The sequence below is a fragment of the Miniopterus natalensis genome, chromosome 20 (assembly GCF_054644295.1).
Source record: "Miniopterus natalensis isolate mMinNat1 chromosome 20, mMinNat1.hap1, whole genome shotgun sequence".
Lineage (NCBI taxonomy): Eukaryota > Metazoa > Chordata > Mammalia > Chiroptera > Miniopteridae > Miniopterus > Miniopterus natalensis.
Window position 1 is genome coordinate 24,821,377 of NC_142100.1, and position 19,745 is coordinate 24,841,121.

The window sequence follows — 19,745 nt, forward strand, 5'->3', positions numbered from 1 at the left end:
CCTACAATGGACAGGACAGTCCCCACGACACAGGATAATCTGGCCCCAAATGCCACGAGCGCCCAGGTTGAGAGACCCTGCTCTAAAGCAAGCTTCCTTTTGTCATTTGCCATTTCCCAAATGACAGTGCGGTCCACCCTCCAGACACCAGGACAGCTTGCCGCTTTCCTCACCACAGAGTGAGTCATTTTGTGAAGCTAAGGAACATCCAGCAAGGCGGTAATCACCCTAATTTCCCTGTTGGGTAAGTGCAGATGGAAGTAGGATTGGAGGCTTCTCAAAGAGAGACACACCCGACATCAACATGGACCAAGGGTGAGGGCCAAGGATGGTTCGAGAGATTTGGGAAGACCCATCTAAACCCCCCCCCCCACAAAGAAGGCTTCAGGGAACGTCCCCAAGAACCTGTTCTCCATGCTCATGCCTGAAAGGCCATGAGCACAGACACTGGCACGCAGGAAGCCCTCAACAGAGGCTCCCTATTGTTATCACAGCCTTCATCGTGGTCCTCATTTTTACTACCATCTCCCCAACTATACTGGAGAATACATTCTTACGGCAACCTTGTGAGATGCGTGATACCGTCCCCATTTTGGAGATGAGGAAACTGAGGCTCAGAGCACAGATGCTACATTCAACAGCCCCCTCCCCCATCTCACAGCTTCCACTCCTGCCCACCTAGGGCCCAAGGGGATCTTTAAAGCATGAGATCACATCTTATTTAGGAGAAGAGGCCCTCTGGGTAATGATATGATATATTTTATGATCTAACATTTCTTTATGATTTAGGTCTTTTGAAAAATTAAGAGCAATGCCACGGTTGTGGAAGATGTTAACCACAGCTGCGTAAGACGCTAACATTAGGGGAAACTGAGTAAAAGGTATATAGAAACTCTTTGTACTCCTTTGACTGTTTCTTCCTTCCTCCCTGTCGCCTCCGCTAGACTGGGAGTTCCACGAGGACTGACTCTAGGCCGCTTTGCTCGCTGCTGTATCCCCAGCTTCTCATGAGAGGGGAAGGGACACTCCACGGAGCGGCAGTAGCCTTTCTGGTAAGTGCTTGTTTGCTGGTCCTTAGGGATGACACCCATGTTGATAATGGCAGAAAAAGGCCAGTAGGGGATGGCTTCTTTCCTCCCAGGCCTACTCTGTAAGCTCATGCCACTCTCAGGCTCGGAGTCAGCTCTTAGGCATGTGCCAGCAAAACTGGACTCTGGAGGGGAGTGGCCCAGCAGGGAATGGTGTGTGGACAGAAGCCTTCCCCATGTCCAGGTCCAGTCTGAAGTCCTCCAGCCCTGATGACGTCAGCAGATGGCAACGCACTTGCTATTTTACCTATGTAAAGCCATGGCACTCTTACTGCGCGGTAGAGACGTGTTTAGACCATTCCATTGGGTTCCATATTTGTTATGCGCTTAGGAATTCACAGCGGGGATATACTGAATATAAAAGAGCTTTGGTTTCTGGCTGTCCTGAGTTCCAGCCCTAGCTCTGTAACTAACTCCCTGTGTGACCTTCAGCAAACAACCTAGCCCCTCTGTATCTCACCGTCTTCATCTGGAAAGTTAATGTGATGGGAATAGTACATAATTCCTAGGACTGTTTTGGGGATTCAGTGAGATAATTTTTGGCACGTAAGAAAGTAAGTGCAGCCGAGTTTGTTTGTTTTCTCTCCACTGCACTTATCAGACGCTGAGATTTTCATTTGCATCTTTGTTTATTGTCTGTCTGTCTGGCTTACTAGATGACTCTCCAGGAGAGAAGGGCCTTGTCTGTCCCGCTCGCCCTGCCTAGAACAATGTCTGGCACGGAGCAGGTGCTCCATAAACATTTGTCTGCTGAATGAATCCCCGCCTTTCATATCCCCGCTCTAACTGCCATGGCCCAGGATGCGCCCTGCCCTGGAGGATGCCGAAGTCTGGAGTAGCTCCCCTGACCTCGACATCCAGCTGTTCGCAACAGCGCTGGGCAAAGGCCCTGAATGTCACCCACTGGGCTCCGTTCCCTGGGCTGACAAATGACACTTGTGTGTCTTCTGGTGAACAGAGCTACAGCTCTAGAGAGTGAGCTGGTGGCTGGGGAAAGCAGAATGAGCAGCTGAGTGGAGCAGGGGGAGCCCAGAGCCTCAATGCTGGGGCCACAGGGCAAGGAGGTCACAGGCCCACGTGCCAAGGCGTCCGTGCCCCCAGAGGACCCCGCTTCTGAGGCTGATGCCCGGATGGCGTGATCACACCGATGGCATTTGGGGATGGGAATTTGTGCACCCTGCACGCTTTGAAAAACAAAATGAATTTCTCGGGGTGGGAGGGTTTTTCAAACTGTAAAGCGCTGCAGGAAAAACAAAAAAAAAAAAAGGGAGAGAGAGAGAGAAATGAAAAGGTCAGGATCCAAGCGAGCAGATGTGTTTGCTGTGTGGGTTGGTTGCACTTCCAAACCCAGCTACAGGCAACGCGCAGCCCCCGGAGGTGGCAAATGTTGGGGGCCTCCCAGAGAGAGATGGACTTGGGGGGGGCGCTGAGGGCAATGGGACAAGGTGCCTGCGGAGCCCGGGCCGCCCGCGATGCCCGCCCGCCCCCGCGCCTCCAGCTCAGCTCCACGCGCGGAACGTGCCGCTTCACCTGCGCGCCGGCTGGGCTCGGGGTAACCGGCCCGGTGATTACGTAACTCCCGTGCTCCAGAAAGATAATCCAAACATAAGGGTGATGAAAACAAAAATATTCTTGAGAGGTGGGTTCAAAAAAATCCCCCCCCCCCGCCAATGTCAAAGTTTCAGAGCGCACACGAAAGCTATATATACAAATACCCATATTCCCACCACTCGGAATGAGTAACTTCGCATTTTGATTCAGCTAGGAGAGGGCTTTCCCTTCTCCCCGACCCCAGCAAATTGGAATCCAAAATAAGTCACCCTACTTCTCTTTATTTCTCTCCCTCTGCACCCCTACCCCTGGTTTATCGGAAGGGGTAAATTCCAGGAGCCCCTGATTCCCTCGGTGGGCCTCCCCCATAGCGGGTCTGCAGACATCCGGCCCCGGCGCCCAGCACCCCGCGGAGGCCGCACCCCACCCGGGCACAGCCGCCTCTCGTCCCCCAGCCCCAGCTCCCGCGTGCGATTTTGCAACTCCCGCTCCCGCCAGGGGGCCTATTTGCTCGGCTCGTTTGGCGGAAGGATCCCACGTGCCGTCGCAGTTACGTCCAACCGTCTCCTCCCCCTTCCCGCGCTCTGGCCCCGCCCCCTTCGGCGCCCAGGCCCCGCCCCCTCTCGCGAGCTCTATGGCCCATAAAGAAGTCCCGGCCGAGCCGCTGCACTTCCCCGCGCGCATCCGTGCGCCGCCAGCGGCTAGCTAAGGAGTCGGCGGCCATTTTGTTCTTCTCGTGGTTCCAGTGGGGAGAGAGGAGGAAGCAGGGAGCGGGGCGGTTGGGGGGGACCCGCCGCGGCTGCTGCCACCGCCGCCGCCACCACCGCCTCTGTGCTCGTGGCTTGGGAAAGGAGGGGTGAGTCCCGGGCGCGAGCCGCCGGCGGCGCCGCTGCGGGAGAGTCGGCGGTGGGAAGGCGATGGCGGATATAGATAAACTCAACATCGACAGCATCATTCAACGGCTGCTGGAAGGTGAAGGGGGCGACGGGGGTGCTGAGAGGAGGCGGGCGGTTGGCGGGGGGAGGGAGCTAGGAGGCCGGTTGCGTTTGCAGCGCCGAGGGGAGGGAACCCGCGAGTTGGCCCCTGGGCCGGGGGCTGCTCCCCGAGGGAGGCCGGCGGGGGTCCCGCACTTGGCCCAACCCGCGCACCCCCCCCGGCTCCGCTCATTCATTGCACGAGGGTGCAGCCTCCCTCCTGGCCGTGAGATTTGAAAACTCTGCTCCCCGCCCCCACGTTTCCGGTCCGTACCCCTTTGCTCCCCTAACGCCGGGCCAGTCTTTCTGTAGGAGAGAAGGTTGGGGGGCCCCCAGTCCAACCTGCGGGCGTGTTCCCCACTTTGTGGTACTCGTCCTCTCGGAAGGCGATTTGATGCGCGGGGGGGGTACGGGCTCCAGCGGGTTGGAGGGCTTCTTTCCCATCTCGTTCATTTTTAATCTATTTTTTTTTGGTGGGGCTGGGATCGGGGGGGAGGGGCGTTTCTTCCTTGAAGATTCTTTTCATTGATTTTTAGAGAAAAACGGGGAGAGAGAGAACGTCTCTCAGGGGGATGCTGGAAGCCACCTTCTCCTGCGCTCCCAGATACTCTTTTTAAGTTTTACCCTGACGAGGTCTCCGCGCTCTTTTCTGAACTTGAAACCGGCGATGATGACAGTTATGATCTTTCCAGTGTGCTGGGCTCTGCTAAGCGCTTTGCGTTCACCTAATCGATTACCAATCACAGCGGCAACCAGCGCTTTTAAGGCACTTACTGTGTGTCCGGCGTTTTTTTGTGTGTTTGTTTTTTTTTTTAAATCACTTTACATAGATTTCATTTAATTCTTCCAACAACCTTGTGAGGTAGGTGCTATTATTTTCTCCTGTGGTTGTTTTTTTTGTTTGTTGTTTTTTTTTTTTTTTTTTTTCAGAGCAAACTAAGACCCAGAGAGGTGGAGTCACTGGACCAAGGTCACACAGTTTAGTGACAGTCAGATTTCAAAAGCCAGGCAGTCAGGGGCTATAACTCCTTCAGCTAACCCTGTGTGTGAAGGAAGGAGGTGCCCAGTGGTTAGGCTGAGGTTAAAATAAAGGTTTGATTTTGGCTGACCTAAGACTGGAGAGGCGCCTGGCTATTGATTCATGTTGATGTGGGAGACGGAAGGGGTTCGGGTTTTCTGGAGGGACTCGGAAAGGAGCTGCCCTGCCTTTGGGGTTCCAGAGCGAGCCTGCTGATGCTCAGGTCTTGTTCCAAACTTTGGGAGAATCTTAATCCCTTTCTTGATTTGGGCCCTGGGTAATTAGAGTTGACTGAGTCTTAACTTTTTGCTTTTGTTTTTATATTGTCCTAAATATTGTTGGACTCTAAATACTGTGAGATGGAGTAGCTCTGGTTTTTGCAGATCTTTGGAATTAAGTCATTAAAATGAAAATCCTGAAAATAGCCTAATCTCTGGGGTTTTTTTCCCCCCTTTTATACTTTCTTAAAAGAAAAACCCACCAAATGAGGTCCATAAATGCTCTTGAAATGTTGCTGCCATTTGTGGATGAAAACCTTGTCATTCATTCAGTACCTGGCATTTATTATAAGAAATAAATAATACTTCTCATGCTAGTTAGTACAGTTCGTCGGTTTATGTGAGGCAGCAGTGGGTCAAAAATGGGTTAAAACAGTTTTCAATAAGAAAGGAACTTTTTATGAAATATTTTTACTCTGCATATCTGCAGGGATATATGGCTATATATTTCTGAGTTAGAAGATAATGGCATTAAATTTTGTGTTTGTTTGTTTGGGGTTTTTTGTGTTAATATCCCAAAAACCTTTTTCTGTAAAAATTTTAATTAAGATTTAAGTATATCTGAAAATGGAGGCAATGGTAATCTTGTGAGCTTGTTAGAATCATTTCATGTTCAGAATGCTCTTTTAAAGCGGTGGACTGAACAAGGTAGTTGAGAAGTAGCTCGGTGATGGTACTAAAAAAGCAACTCAGAAGTGAAGTCTTATTTAAGAGAAACAGCATGTTGGTGCCAGTCTCACTCACTACAGCTTTGCAGTTCTACAGTGTTAGTAGTTTTTCTTTAAGCAAAGTATCACTTGTACAACCCACCTTAGAAGCTTTTATCCAGGCTCAGCCTTGCTGATGATAAAACAAAAGATTGTTACTCTTTGGCATAACTAATGCCTAATAATGTTAGGTTATTGAAATAACTGCACAGTAGAACTTGGGGATTTAGAGAGAAAATAAGCCAGCTGTTGATTTGGTCTGATATTCCAACTGTGTTGGAGAAAAATGAGATTCGGTTTTACTTTGTCAGGGACCTTGTTCAGGGAGCTAGCACTTTGCTCGCATAGCTGGCAGTTGTAACTTATTTCACATCTTGATTTGCAAGAAGCATCTTTGCTCTGAAGATGGCTATTGTCAAACTGCAAGACTGCACCAGGCTCTGCATAATTGGTTGGCTTGCTTTTGTGATTTAGATCTGGCCTCTGCCCTGACCCTTGGGAAGCCTTTACTAATTTAATTCTCTGATGTATAAGAGTTCATCTGAAGAATGATACTCTGAAACTCTAAAATTGTTTAACCCACGTGTTTAGCTTTTTGGTGTAATATGAAACATGTTTACATCCTAATGCTAAAAAGGCAGCGTCCCTGGTCCTGAAGATAATAATAAAGGATAGACATCATAGCAAAAAAAAAAGTTCTTAAAATGCTGACCAAGGAACACAGGTACTCTTTCCTAATGACACCTTTGCAGTTTTGTGGGTTTTTTTATGTCAGATAATTTTAATAATTAAAGGCTATACTTGGGATCAGTTATCATTGGGCATTTTGTTGATAAAGATTAAAGCTGTTACTAATTCCCTAACTTAGAAGTCTGTGTGTGTGGTGAGCCCCCTGCTCTTCCCTCCTGCATGTCAGTGGTATGCCACATCCTTTCCTGCGAGGCAAGACAGACACGAAAGCTCTATTGGAGACATGAGCTAAGCTTACACACTGGTCCCAAACCACAGCATAGAAAAGATTGCTTGTTCCCCCTTGCCTGGCAGTAGCAGGAAGCCAGGCTTTCCTTCCTCAAGCCGTGGAAATGGAGGTGGTGTGGGCCTTGCATTAGTAGCCCATCTTGGTAGAGATTGGTGAGATTGTTTTATGCCTCTGAAGCTGCAGTACTGTGATGACTGACCTACAACCTGTTCTGCAAAATCATGTGCTAGTCAGTCCATTTGAATAGGTGACAACTACTGATCTTGAGGCAGGGAAATGACTGATAGTATATGGACTTGATCATTTCACTTAATTTACAACTGAGGCTATTAGTAGACCTTAAAGAGTGAAATGTGAAGGAGATAATATTCTCATGTGAATTGATTTGTAGATGAGGAAACTGGAAAGTCTTATTCAGGAAGACTAAGGAATGATTCCATCTGCTTGGAGTCTATAGATTTCAGGGGAAACTTTTTTTTAGAATCAGATCCCTGTATCCAAAGCATATCAGAACAGGTGATTTCCTTAGGAGTCTTGGTGATTTATCGGTAATCTCCAATTTCTTTACTACTCTAGAGTTTACACGCATCTCTTGTCTAGAGGGGAGTGGATATCACTGATACTAAGATTTATGAAAATGAAAACCACTCCTAAAATTCAACTAGACTCATGTGGAGTCTAATCTATGGCTTTTATAAAAATGAGTGGTGGTGGGGGGGAACAGTTAAGGTGGTCAGAAGTGGAAGTCTTCCTGCTGGTGACTGCAATTAAACCAAATGGTTCTTGATAACATTCTTGGGGCTTATATTTTTTTGTAGAAAAGAACTCATCAGTTGTTTGCGGGAAAGTTTTAGTATTGTAAATATTGACTATTTTTTAGTTTCAGTTTGAGGTCTAATTTTTCTAAATCTATCAAATATTGCACAGTTATTCTGTCACTGAAGTGAGTGTGTGGCATATTTTTAAGATACCACCTGCTTTTTAATAGGATTATCTTAAAACAGCAAAATCTCTGTTGGTTTATTTTTTAAAATATGTTGTTACTGATTTTTTTTTTTTTAAGAGGGAGAGATAGTAACATTGATGAGAGAGAAACATCGATTGGCTGCCTGCTGCACACCCCCCGCTGGGGATTGAGCCTGCAACTCTGGCATGTGCCGTAACTGGGAATCAAACCAGCAACCCCCTGATGCATGGGACGGTGCTCAACCAACTGAGCCACATCAGCTGGGCATCTGTTAGTTTATTTTTATATTGGTTGTGCCAATCTTAGGTTTTAAGACTTAATTATAATTCAGCTGGTGCCTCCTCCCCCCCCCCCCCCCTTGGTATATGGTGTTTTTTTAAAACTGATCTTTCAAAAACAATTAAGGGGCCTTTAATTGAAGGGCAAGAAGAATACTTTTTCATTCCTGGTAAATAATCCCAAAGTTACCTTAAATTTCCTTCCATAGTTTTTATCTCTGCTTTGCTTGTTGCTAGGCTGTTAGAAAAGTTAGTGTTGCTTGTGAGAGAAAACTATAATTGCAGATAATCACCAGTAACATTCTTTTATTATTTCAAAGTTTTATCAGCTTGTTGTCAATAAAATTGTGTGGAAGTTTATCATGTACTTGGTGATTTGCCAGATAGATAAGTTCGTACAGAACAGCCTTTGCTGATAACAGCCCTAACACATTTTTCTGAATCAACATTTCTAGCCAGATAAAGAAAAGCTTTTATTCAAAAGTCATGTGAAAGGTCTAAGGTGAATATTTTAATGTGTTGATCACTAACCTGTATATGTTCACAGTGCCTGCTGGTTTTATTTCTTTGCAATGCCTGGTACCTGGATTTATGAGAAACATTCCATCTGGAGAATGGAATCTTTGCTCGTTGAAGTATTTTGGGTTCTGTTGACAATAGTTGAAATAATTTGATCTGTACCATTTGAACTGCTACTTAGGAACTTATCCTGAGGTGACAACCTTGAGTTTCCACCTAAGGGTCTCCGTTTGTGTAGGTTTCTCCCATGCACAGAGCGCAGTGAGGGCTTTAAACCTCGAGGTGAGTATTGACTAATGTTTACTGAGCAGAGCTGTACTGCTTATATTTCTCTTTACTGCTGATATCGATAAAATACAATCAAGCCTATGTCTAATACTTTTTTTATGGTATTAACGTGTCCTTAAGGTGAACTTTTACTTTTATAATCTTTATGGAGGGATAGTTGTTCTAGTTGTAGCACTTACAACCTCCAGTTACCCAGTTTGTCTTATTTTCTGTGTCCTCCACTCATGTAAGATTCTTGAGGAAATTGGTAGTCTTAACAGATTGCACGATTTAGTTCTTATTTAATGCTTCTCATTTATAAGGGTGCATTATGATTTTATATCCCATATCAGGTTTTTCTTAGGGAGCAATGACTGTATTAGGGTTTGAGTAGTTTGTCCGATAAAAACTCCTTTGGTTTGGAAGTTTAATGAACAAATTCTTACTTGGGAGAGTGGTGTAGTGGAAGCATTACTAGATCTAGAGTCAATTTGGGCCTGGTGTCTGCCTTACAAACTCTGTGACCTTGGACCAAGTCGCTGAACCTCTCCCGGCCTGTAGCATGGAGAAGTGACCATGCCTAACCTCATAAGATTGTTGAGGATTAACTGGCAGTGTAAAGCCCCTTAAGCGCAGTACCCAGCACACGGGAAGTGCTCAGGAGATGTTAGCTACAACTAACAATTATTTGATGGACCTTGAAAATAGGGAAGTAGGTATTTATGCTATTGGCCAATATGACCGTTTTTAAGAAACATTACAGTGTTTGCGTGGATACCAAAGCCCATTTTGAGATCTTTATCTTCTGCTAGACACATCTTCACCTTGGAGTTGAAGAGTAAGCCTGTGTTTTCACAATAGGAAAATACTCCAGTAAAGCCTGATAGGAAATAAGTATGTAGCCTGGAGTGCGTGTGTAATTCCAGTGCCACAAGTCAGCAGTGCTTACACATTTATCCAGACTCCGTTTATGCAACATACTGAGCACCTGCCGTGCACTGGCCGGGAGCTAAGCGGTCTTGAAGGCTGAGCAGGTGTTTGCCGGTTGGTAGAAGATGGTTTGGGCAGAATTTCTATTATTTTATTCCTTGAGCTAATTGTAGAGAATTTTAAAAGCTTTTGCTCATTATCCCAACCGTGTTGTTTTTAATGAGCAGAACCCAGTAAAATTCATGTTAGCATTGACCTAGTATGGTGACGTTCCTTTGCTGTTGTAGCATCGTACAAAGATAAGCCTGTATTCTATATAGGTGTAAGTCCATTTTTCATAGTCTCCTGAAAGACTTCGTGTGACTGCCGATTCATTCACAAATGTGGGTCTCAGGGTGAAACCAGAAGCTTCTAGGAGTCCCCCTCCAAGCCAAAAATCAAATTTTCTGCTGGGCACTCTGCCCAAGTTTCTGGCTGGCTTGTTGTAAAATCACTAATGACAGGGGAAGGGGGATTTCTGGCCAGTGAATCAGGGATCACATCTTTCCACTGGGAGTGTTCTCAGTTCTCTACTGTGTGTGTGTTTAAGAGAGAAAATAATTGCTGTGGGAAAATCACTTTTATTGCTCAGTTGCTGTTATATTATATATGCATTTGTTTTGTATCTTCCCTCAAAGAGTTTATCATTACTGTGTTTTCCCTTCACTTGCTCCTTGTTTCATAATTTGAGCAGAGACTGGCTAGTCATTTAGTTCAGTTACATATGTTGGGGCTTAAAGTAGTGATTTGGCTAAGGCTATAGAACCAGTACAGAAACTTGGGGCTCCTGGCTCCTAGTCCAGTGCTCTCTTACTTTCTAAACTCTATGTTTCAAGAGTTTCACCCTTCCCTGTTGTCCTCCTTTCTTGTTCATTATATTTCATTGGAAAAAAAATTCAATGAACTTGTTTCTTCAGAAAATTGAGGGTTGCAATGATTTCAGGCTGTAGGATATCTCAAACTTGGACACACCCCTTTTTAATGGGGAAAAAATTCAACAAACATCAGGGGTTTTTTTACTTGTAATTTTTATTACTCTGTAATGTTACCTAGGTACTTACAGAAGAACAAAGTTGGATACAAACCTGTTAAACCTATTGCTCTTCAGCTATTAGGCCAAAATTATGATTTTGTAATTTGAATACAAATAAAGGTTCCAAAGCCAATAAAATTTAAGTTAGCAACATTGATTTAATCTGACGGATTTTGTGGTTTTGCTAAAACTAAATCACTTTTTATTGACTTTAATGGTAGAAAGATGCAGGCTGCGTTCTATATTTAGTTTGGTCCTGTGTTTTCACTTCATTTCTAATGCAAAGGATGCCTGCTTTCATAAATCCTTTGTACAAGTATTAAGACTTTGATTACAGGTTGAGGGTGATCAATCCCCGTATTTAGCCAGGCCCTGTGAGCAAGCAGGCCACTTCCTAACAGTAAAATGAAGGTAAATTTAGCAATTCAGTGCTTTTCAATCTGTCTAACCTGGTACAACTGGAATTAAAACAGAAAATTTTATTTCCCACTGCTCCTTACCGGCTGATAAAATGAACTGTTTCAAGGCCAGGGGAGAGCTTGTGCTTCATTTTGATAGTGAGTAGAATTCAGTGCTCTAGTGTGGGTACTGAGTTTAGGATGCCTGGTGCTGTGCCATGATTTCTTGCCCCCTGTTCCCACTTTTTATCTGTTCAAATGACCGGGAAACCTTTCTACAGCACAAGCTGACATCCCTTGCCCTGTGGAGGCATGATTGTGTTTAAAAATGCAGACCCAGAAATTGCACAGCCAAATATGTTCAATGAGTCTACAATGTGTTTTATTGAAGTGAAAACACAAATTTTTATTATAGATAAATCTGGGGCCCTTGAGAAGATATCAGATACCCATGGTCCTCTGGAAAACACTGATTTGGGACGGGGGATCTGAGCAATTCCAGTCTCCATTTTAAAATGGAATTCTTAGAACCAGCTCAGTTACTGGACAGTCTGTAAGATCTCCTGCTGTGAAGTACTAATTCATTTATAACGGTGGAGAAGAGGAGACCAGGCGGGAGGCAAAAAGAGCTAGCTGTAGCTGGTAGGTGAGCGAGGCCGATTGTATGGCTCGGATGCAGAACTGAGGCCCCGGGCCACGGAGTCTGATTTCAGCAACACAGTGCCCTAAACAACCCTTCCCTTGGTATAGAAGGTGGCAGCTAAGTAATCTCTGAAACCCTGGCTGAGACTCAGGATTCTAATTAGGCATTAAAACCCTGCTTTTTATGAGTGTCCTGACGACAAAGCCAAAAAGTGAGCTAAACTGTGTGTTTGCCTCCGCCTTCTCCAAAGTTTGTGTCTTTTCAGATATTTTTCATTTTTACATTGAATTGTATTTTGACCTTATTTGACTGATGGGTTTCCTCCCCTACAGTGAGGGGGTCCAAGCCTGGGAAGAACGTGCAGCTACAGGAGAATGAGATCAGAGGGCTGTGCCTGAAGTCCCGGGAGATCTTCCTCAGCCAGCCCATCCTGCTGGAGCTCGAGGCGCCGCTCAAAATCTGCGGTAAGTCCTGGCGCTGCCCGGCTGCGCGGCGAGGGTGACTGGCAGAGGCGGGGTCCACGGAGGCGCTCGAATAGCCGGCAGGACCACTTGCTGTTTGTGAAGAGCCTAGAGCTACTTAAAGTGAAGTTAAATAATTGTAGCTCTAGAATCAGTACTCTAATGGGCTTAGTTTACTTAGATGTGCTTCAGATTTTCTAAAAATTATTTTGCTAAAGGAATGTAAACATTATAGAAGGAAAGAAATGAAACCGGAGAACTAAGAAAAGATTTGAACTATATGAATATATAGGCATTACATTTAAGTGTAAAGTAGAACTCGTTATGCCTCAATGTAGACCTTCCTTGGTGCTGCTCTGTAGTTCTCTTTCTACATGGTAGAAGCAGATAATCTATATAAAAACTAAACTTCACCTGAGTAAAGCTATATCCTAGCGTATTTACCTACATTGATAAAGCTTGTGTGCATGTTCTTAAGTAAGTGCTCTTTGCAATTATCTTTTGGGGGAAATTGAAAGCTGGGTGCATTGATGAGCGTAGTGAGTGTGCATCTTTGTTCACCTGGGCCCAGGGCTCACTAGAAGTGCAGTGGTTCTGCTCACACAGGACCCGGAGCAGAGCTGTCAGAGATCTGATATTGATCGCCGACCTGAAAGGAAAACCATGTTACTTGGCAGGAAGGCCTGCCTAGGCATTACTAATCCTTTCCACAAAGTAAATTCTTAATTAGTTGAGTTTTGTGTGAGATTCTGGACATACACATACACTTAAAATTTTTATTAAGCATAATTGAACTAATAAGATAGAAGATTGGAAATTAGTGTTAGCTGTCAAATTTCGCTGTCATTATTAGAGGGCAGTGCCACTGTGCAATGAATGTTTAAAGAATATCTTTCCAAAGCATTGTTAGTGAACTACAAGCATAAAGACACTGTGTAACAAAACCCTTGCTTCTAGGTGATATCCATGGGCAATACTATGATTTGCTTCGACTTTTTGAGTATGGTGGTTTCCCGCCAGAAAGCAACTACCTGTTTCTTGGGGACTATGTGGACAGGGGGAAGCAGTCGCTGGAGACCATCTGCCTCTTACTGGCTTACAAAATCAAATATCCAGAGAATTTTTTTCTTCTCAGAGGAAACCACGAATGTGCCAGCATCAATAGAATTTACGGATTTTATGATGAATGTAAGTACTTTCTGTATCTAAGGAAGGATTACTTAAATTGAGACATCTGAATGTGGCAAGAAGGATGTTTGATATTGACAATGAGTCTGTCAGAGAAGTACTAGTGAAATGAGAGGCAGCGGGCTTTATAACATTGTTTTAGATACTCTGAAGAGTCATTGAAGTTCAAATCCAGATGATCTCTTTGTTGTGATGTTATCCTAGTGTGAGGATATTAGCTACATCATTTCAGTTCCTATTTAATGTAGAGGTCTTTAAAAATGATTTAGAAGACCAGCATTGGTTTGGTCATCAGAACTCAATTATTGATCTTGTACTCAAGCTGCACACCCCTCCCCTCCCTTTTTAAAAAGTTGTTGATATTTTATTGAAATTTTATTTTATTGTAAATTTTACTATGGTGACGTTTTATTCAAATGTCGATTTCCATGGAGCAATTTAAAAACTGCTGCCTTAAATGATAGACTTATTTCCCAAGTATAACCAGCACTCTGTACTCTTTTCTAACCTTATGACTGCAGTCCCGGTAAGGCTGAGGTATCTGTTGTTGGATAAAATGTGAATCATATCCTTTTCTGATAGCAGAGCTTTCTGATCTGTAGTAATAGGAAACTGCATTGGGGGTTCTGGCTCAGACTCCCAGGATCTGGAAGCCTGCGAAGATGCTGGCGATGATCCAAGCTAAACCTGTCTGGAGCCAGATGTTCCTAGTGCTCTGAAGTGGCCTTAGGGGTGAAATGCAGAGAAATAGAAGAGAAAGCAGGGGCCCAGGACTTGGTTAAGATGCTCAGAGACAACAGGAGGGAGAATCCTAATTTTGATAGAGAAGCCAACAATGATAGCAGAGGAGTTTGCAAGGGATGCTGGAGCGTGTTGCATGACTAAGGAGTCAAGGAGCAAAGCAGACTTGGGGATAATTGTCGACGCTGGCAGTTGCAGCCTATGGGCAAAGGAGAGATCCAAGGGAGCCCTGGGTGGTCCTTCGTAGACAGGCTTTCGTGGAAAATGGAGACAGAAACCAAAACACCTTTATAAGTGGGGGTTAGGACAGCCTAGCCCTGTCCTTGTACCATCATCATCATCATTATTCTTGGAAATTGGAGGTGGTGATTATGCACAGGCCCTTCAGCCTTGTGTAGAGAGCTTCCAGAACTCCCTCCACGGGACAGAGGGAATTAGTGGTCTCCTAAAATACAGAACCAGGTGAACCTTAGTGAGAGCTATACCCAGTCAGAGAGAAACAGGAACTTTTAGGAGAAGAGGGAGAAGCCAGGTGTTGGTTGCGCTACATAACAGACCTTGCACGCCACTCCACTCCACTCTGGGCTCTGGACTTGAATGCAGCGGAGGGGAAGGTGTGGGTGGTATAGGAAACCTGCTGCTGGGTTAACTCTCAAGGCTTCCTCAGGAGGGTGGTAACGGCACCTGTGCTAGTCCATAATTGCTTTTAGAAATAGGAACTACCTATGGGTTGAGATTGGACAAAACAGACTAGATTCCAAACAATTTGTGCTACCAAGTAATTATTGGGGTTTAATGATAAGCCTTGGTCATTATATCTGGAATTCTGATTTCAAATGTCTATGGACTTTTAAAATGTTTCATGTGAAAATGTAAATTGTTGCTTATAGATAAGACGTTTTCAAGTATTATGTGTATATATATAATTCCCCTAACCCCATCCAGGGGATTTTTAATAAAAACATAATTTTTGTTCACATAAAAGGTAATCAGAACCATGCTTTGGGGGAAATTGTCCTGAGAGAATGCATCTGTAGAACACCAGTCTCTTTTTAACCATCCTAAAATTTCCACAGGTAAAAGAAGATATAACATTAAGCTATGGAAAACTTTCACAGACTGTTTTAACTGTTTGCCGATAGCAGCCATCGTGGATGAGAAAATATTTTGCTGTCATGGAGGTATGTGGGCTGATTTTAATTCCAAATGGAACTATAGGGTTTTGATCCCTTTGAAAGAGTATACTTCGACATTTATGGGTTATCATTGGGATAACTTCCGTCAGGTAACCCTTACTTCATTGATCATGGGTCCACTTTGGCACATCCAGGATCATTTGGGTAGAAGTCTGAAGTAAGCAATTGATTTGTTAAAGGGAATCCTAGTCTCTGTACCAGTTTGATTGGAAAACAGAGCAGAAAGTATTTTTAAGTATAAAGTAAACAGCCAATGCATGTTGTACGGTAGATCTTCTAGAATAGTGAAAAGGTAGGCAGACTGTCCCTTGGCCTGTGTTGTTTCCTCTCCTCTCAGAGAGGGTTTAAATTGGGACTCTGTATGTTGAAGTAACTCTTTCCATATACTGTTTAAATGTGCTGTGCCCACAGGTTAGTGCTTATGACAAATCGCAGTGCTAATCAGTGGGGGCTTCTTTTTTAACCAGAGCTTAGTAAGAAAACAGCCATAGGGTTAATTGAAGCCTCTGTTAGATTCAGTGAGCCTCTGTAGACACATGGAGCTGTTAAAGCGCCAGCACCCTTTTCAAGTTTTTCTCACATTGTCTCCTTTAATAGGTTTATCACCAGATCTTCAATCTATGGAGCAGATTCGGCGAATTATGCGACCAACTGATGTACCAGATCAAGGTCTTCTTTGTGATCTTTTGTGGTCTGACCCCGATAAAGATGTCTTAGGCTGGGGTGAAAATGACAGAGGAGTGTCCTTCACATTTGGTGCAGAAGTGGTTGCAAAATTTCTCCATAAGCATGATTTGGATCTTATATGTAGAGCCCATCAGGTATTGATTTTGAATTTTACATGTACACTTAAGAGCGTGTGTGTGAGCAGATTCTCCTTGTTGATTTTGGTGGGTAGGTATTGCTTGTTATACAAAGTGTCTCTGGAGGTTGACCTGATCAGGCTCAACGGGAAACGAAGAGTGCTTTTACTCACCTGAGATTTGCACTTACTTACACTGAAAACGTTTTCTCTCCAAGGTGGTTGAAGATGGATATGAGTTTTTTGCAAAGAGGCAGTTGGTCACTCTGTTTTCTGCACCCAATTATTGCGGAGAGTTTGACAATGCAGGTGCCATGATGAGTGTGGACGAAACGCTAATGTGCTCTTTTCAGGTAGAGGCTGTTTTCATCACTTCCTTTCATTAGGTCTGGATTTTACTTAGGAAAAAAAAGTGCTACTTTCTGCCTGCTGTTCATTTATGTTAAATGTTGTGTACTTTTCTTTCCCCTTAATCAGTGTTTATCCTAGTTCATTAAGGAGTAGACCCTTTCAAAGGAAAAAATTATCATAGAACCTTTCCCCCATTGTCAAATTTAATTATTTTTGCATTATTTAAGTAGGTTAAGAAAAAAACAACCAATATATTAGCTTTTTATGCTGATGTCCCTTTTACTATAAATCTAAAACTATAATGTCAGTGTAATGTTTGGCTAAAGTTAAATCACCACTTGCAAGTGAGAATAGCACTAACTGCCATGTGCCAGATGTGCTGTGGTCACTCAGTTCTCCCACCACTTTTCTCTAGTGTAATTTTTATGCCTGTTGATTCACTGTGACATCATTCGGCCTTCACTTGGTAGAAAAGCATCATTTACACAACTCAAGTCAGCTTCTCAGTCTTTTTCTCCTTTACTTAGGTCAAATTTGTATGACTTCAAGCTTGCCCAGTCATGAACATACGTAGAGCCATTGAAGTCACGTGGCAGTCATCAGTTAAATGGAATAAAGCACTTTTTTTTACACCAATTATCAAGGAGAACTTGCAGCTCCCAGAGATCCCCTTGGAGTTTGAGAAACACTGTTCTATAACACTTTTCTCGCCTTATGTCAGAAGGGATAGCCTGATGACACTACAAGGTTTGACTTCAGAAAACTGTCCTTTTTTCCCCAGAGGCAAAATAATTTGTCCAAATTGTATCTTTTATCTCTCCATCATAGCATTTATTACCAACACGTTTACTTGTCAGCCTGGTTCAAGTTAATAAGCTGTTGGGGCTTTCAAAGTTGTTGGGGCAGTTTTAAAGTCAAAACCTTTTGAGTAAAGGATTTGAATGAGATTTAAGGAATCTTGAGGAGATTTGGGATTGAGTATATTTCCTAAAATGCACTTGTCTTTTGAATCTTTGCAGATTTTAAAGCCTGCAGAGAAAAAGAAGCCGAATGCCACGAGACCTGTAACACCTCCAAGGGGTATGATCACAAAGCAAGCAAAGAAATAGATGTCATTTTGACACTGCCTAGTTGGGACTTGTAACATATAGTACATAACCTTCATTTTTAAAGCTGTAATGTGTATTGGTCAGCTTGCTCAAATAGTGTGTTTGGGGCTCCCTCCCATTTTTCAGTTAATGAATGAATGGCGTTTGCTGGTTATAACAGCAGATGAAAGACTTCACTCCCAAGAAAAGCTGTTTTGTTTTTTCATTCCCTCTTCCTCATACAAACAACTTTAATGATGGTGGTAAAGCTGTACACCCCAGGGCAGTTTATCCTGTCTGAGGGGGTAAGTGTGCAATTGACCTTTTTTTTTATTCAGTACAACCCATGAATAATGTAAATGCTCGTTTTCTTTAGGATATAAAGAGAGCCCTGGGGTGCTCAGTCTGTACGTGTTATTGTCATAAAATGCATACTGTTGATACAAATCACTGTGAACATTTTTTTTTTTTTTTTAATTTTTAAGAATTTGTTTCAAAGGGATTGCTCATTTCTCTCATTGTCTTGTCATGTACAAACTGGTTTTTATAGCTATCACCATTAGGAGTAACTTTGAACCTTGCCAGCATCACTGGTATAATGTATATTTAATTAAAGCACACGTTCCTCTACCGTATACTTACAATGACGATTAAAGCCATTATTTTAAATGTTTGTGACTCTTTCCTAAAGCCAAAGTTTCTGTTGAAATATATATTGACACCCTCCCAAGTACAAGGAGGCATACCCATGCCCCCTTCTTGAGGATTCAAAACCAGGTTTTTGAGTTTGAATAGCAATTAGTAACATAGTGCAGTTTAAGCTCTTAACAATTAAAGTTAATAACATTTTGTACAATTTCCATATAGTCTATTCATTAAGTAATCTTTTTACAGTTGCATCAGGCCTGAACTCGTCCATTCAGAAAGCTCCAAATTATAGAAACAATACTGTTCTATACGACTGACCGATTATGCTTTCTTTGGCCTACATTCTTTATTCTGCGATGAAGTTGAGGCTTATAAGTCAAAACTTTCCACCAGTTTATACAGAACTTACATTATCTATGACTTTTTTAAACCAAGATCTGTTAAAAAGAAATCTGTTTCAACAGATGGCCGTGTACAATACCATGTGATGAAAGTGAATTCAGACTTATTAAATGACAAACTTGTTAAACCCTCTCAGTGTCCATTTGTCAGCACAGTACACACAGGAGAACTATTGATGGCATATTGGATAGATGTTAATGAATAAATTGCTCTGGAAACCACACAGTTTCTATTTGAATGTGTCTTCCTTCGAATAGCCTGTTTCCCAAGATGGACTATGATATGGATACATTCTTTGAGTTCTAGCCTGGATGTAGCTAAGTTTCTAAAGTGGAGTGATGAGATTGATCTCCGACTTAAGCAGTGATGTCATGTGCAGTTCTTTGCTCTCCTCTCCCTTTCCTGATTCACATGGAGCAGTGTTGTGTCCTGTTATGCTTGTCACAGATGGGTCGAATGCGTATATTTCTCAAAGTACATTAAAAGTGTGTGAAGCATGTGCTATTTGAAAAGCACTTCTATCACAAACTGGTTTCTCTTAGGGGTTTGCGGAGGCCCTGACCTGCTGGTGAGGAGCTGTTTGAACTGACTGGCCGTGGAGGGGAGAGCTCAGGAGTGCCGGCTTGGCCTCCCACTGTCCTAACGAGCTCTGCTCTGGCCCCCGGGTGCTGCTCGGCCAGCAAGAGCAGCGGGGCCCCATGGCCCCGCCTTCCTGCTCCACGTTCTGTGACAAATCCACAGTTGCACTTCACTTTCTTACGATTCTCCCAGGCCTCTGACCACAGAAAGAGGAGCAGTTGATTGAGTCAAAGGCCGCTTTTGTATCTTAAATCTAAGCCCTGGACATTATCAATTGTGTCACTTCTAAGATTTTAGAAACCTATAAAGTTGTACAACTGGGCCACTGGGCCTGAGTTACAGTGTGGAGTGGTATCTGGCTTAAGTTTCCTTCCAAAAAACCCCAAACAGGCAGGCACTGGTTAAGCAGAGAACAAAGTCAATCTTTGGTTTTAGGACATGAGATCTTAGAAGAGCCTCAAATAATTTGAAACTAGCATGTGACAACAGAACTTGAGGCCTTGCCTTGTAAATGCCAGTCTGCACTAACCTTCCTCATTTGTCTCCATGTGCAGTTGAGGTGACATCTGCCTTTTACAAGCTAGTGGTTACACTTGGTCCAAGTCCTGGCTCCTCCCCTA

At 43.6% G+C, this 19,745-nt stretch overlaps 1 protein-coding gene across 2 annotated transcripts; it reads left to right on the top strand.

Annotated features, from left to right (window-relative positions):
- Nucleotides 1-3,432: 3,432 nt before the first annotated feature.
- PPP1CC (protein phosphatase 1 catalytic subunit gamma) lies at nucleotides 3,433-18,673 on the top strand. 2 transcript variants are annotated; one of them, XM_087828574.1, is made up of 8 exons: nucleotides 3,433-3,611; nucleotides 12,002-12,133; nucleotides 13,088-13,318; nucleotides 15,136-15,240; nucleotides 15,853-16,076; nucleotides 16,276-16,410; nucleotides 17,428-17,488; nucleotides 18,391-18,673. In XM_087828574.1, exons 1-8 carry the CDS (start codon nucleotides 3,557-3,559, stop codon nucleotides 18,459-18,461), a joined length of 1,014 nt encoding a protein of 337 aa, XP_087684700.1. In that variant the 5' UTR covers nucleotides 3,433-3,556; the 3' UTR covers nucleotides 18,462-18,673. The 2 variants fall into 2 exon arrangements, with proteins under 2 accessions (XP_087684700.1, XP_087684699.1); XM_087828573.1 differs by lacking the exon at nucleotides 18,391-18,673 and having other exon boundaries at nucleotides 17,428-18,165.
- Nucleotides 18,674-19,745: the final 1,072 nt, after the last annotated feature.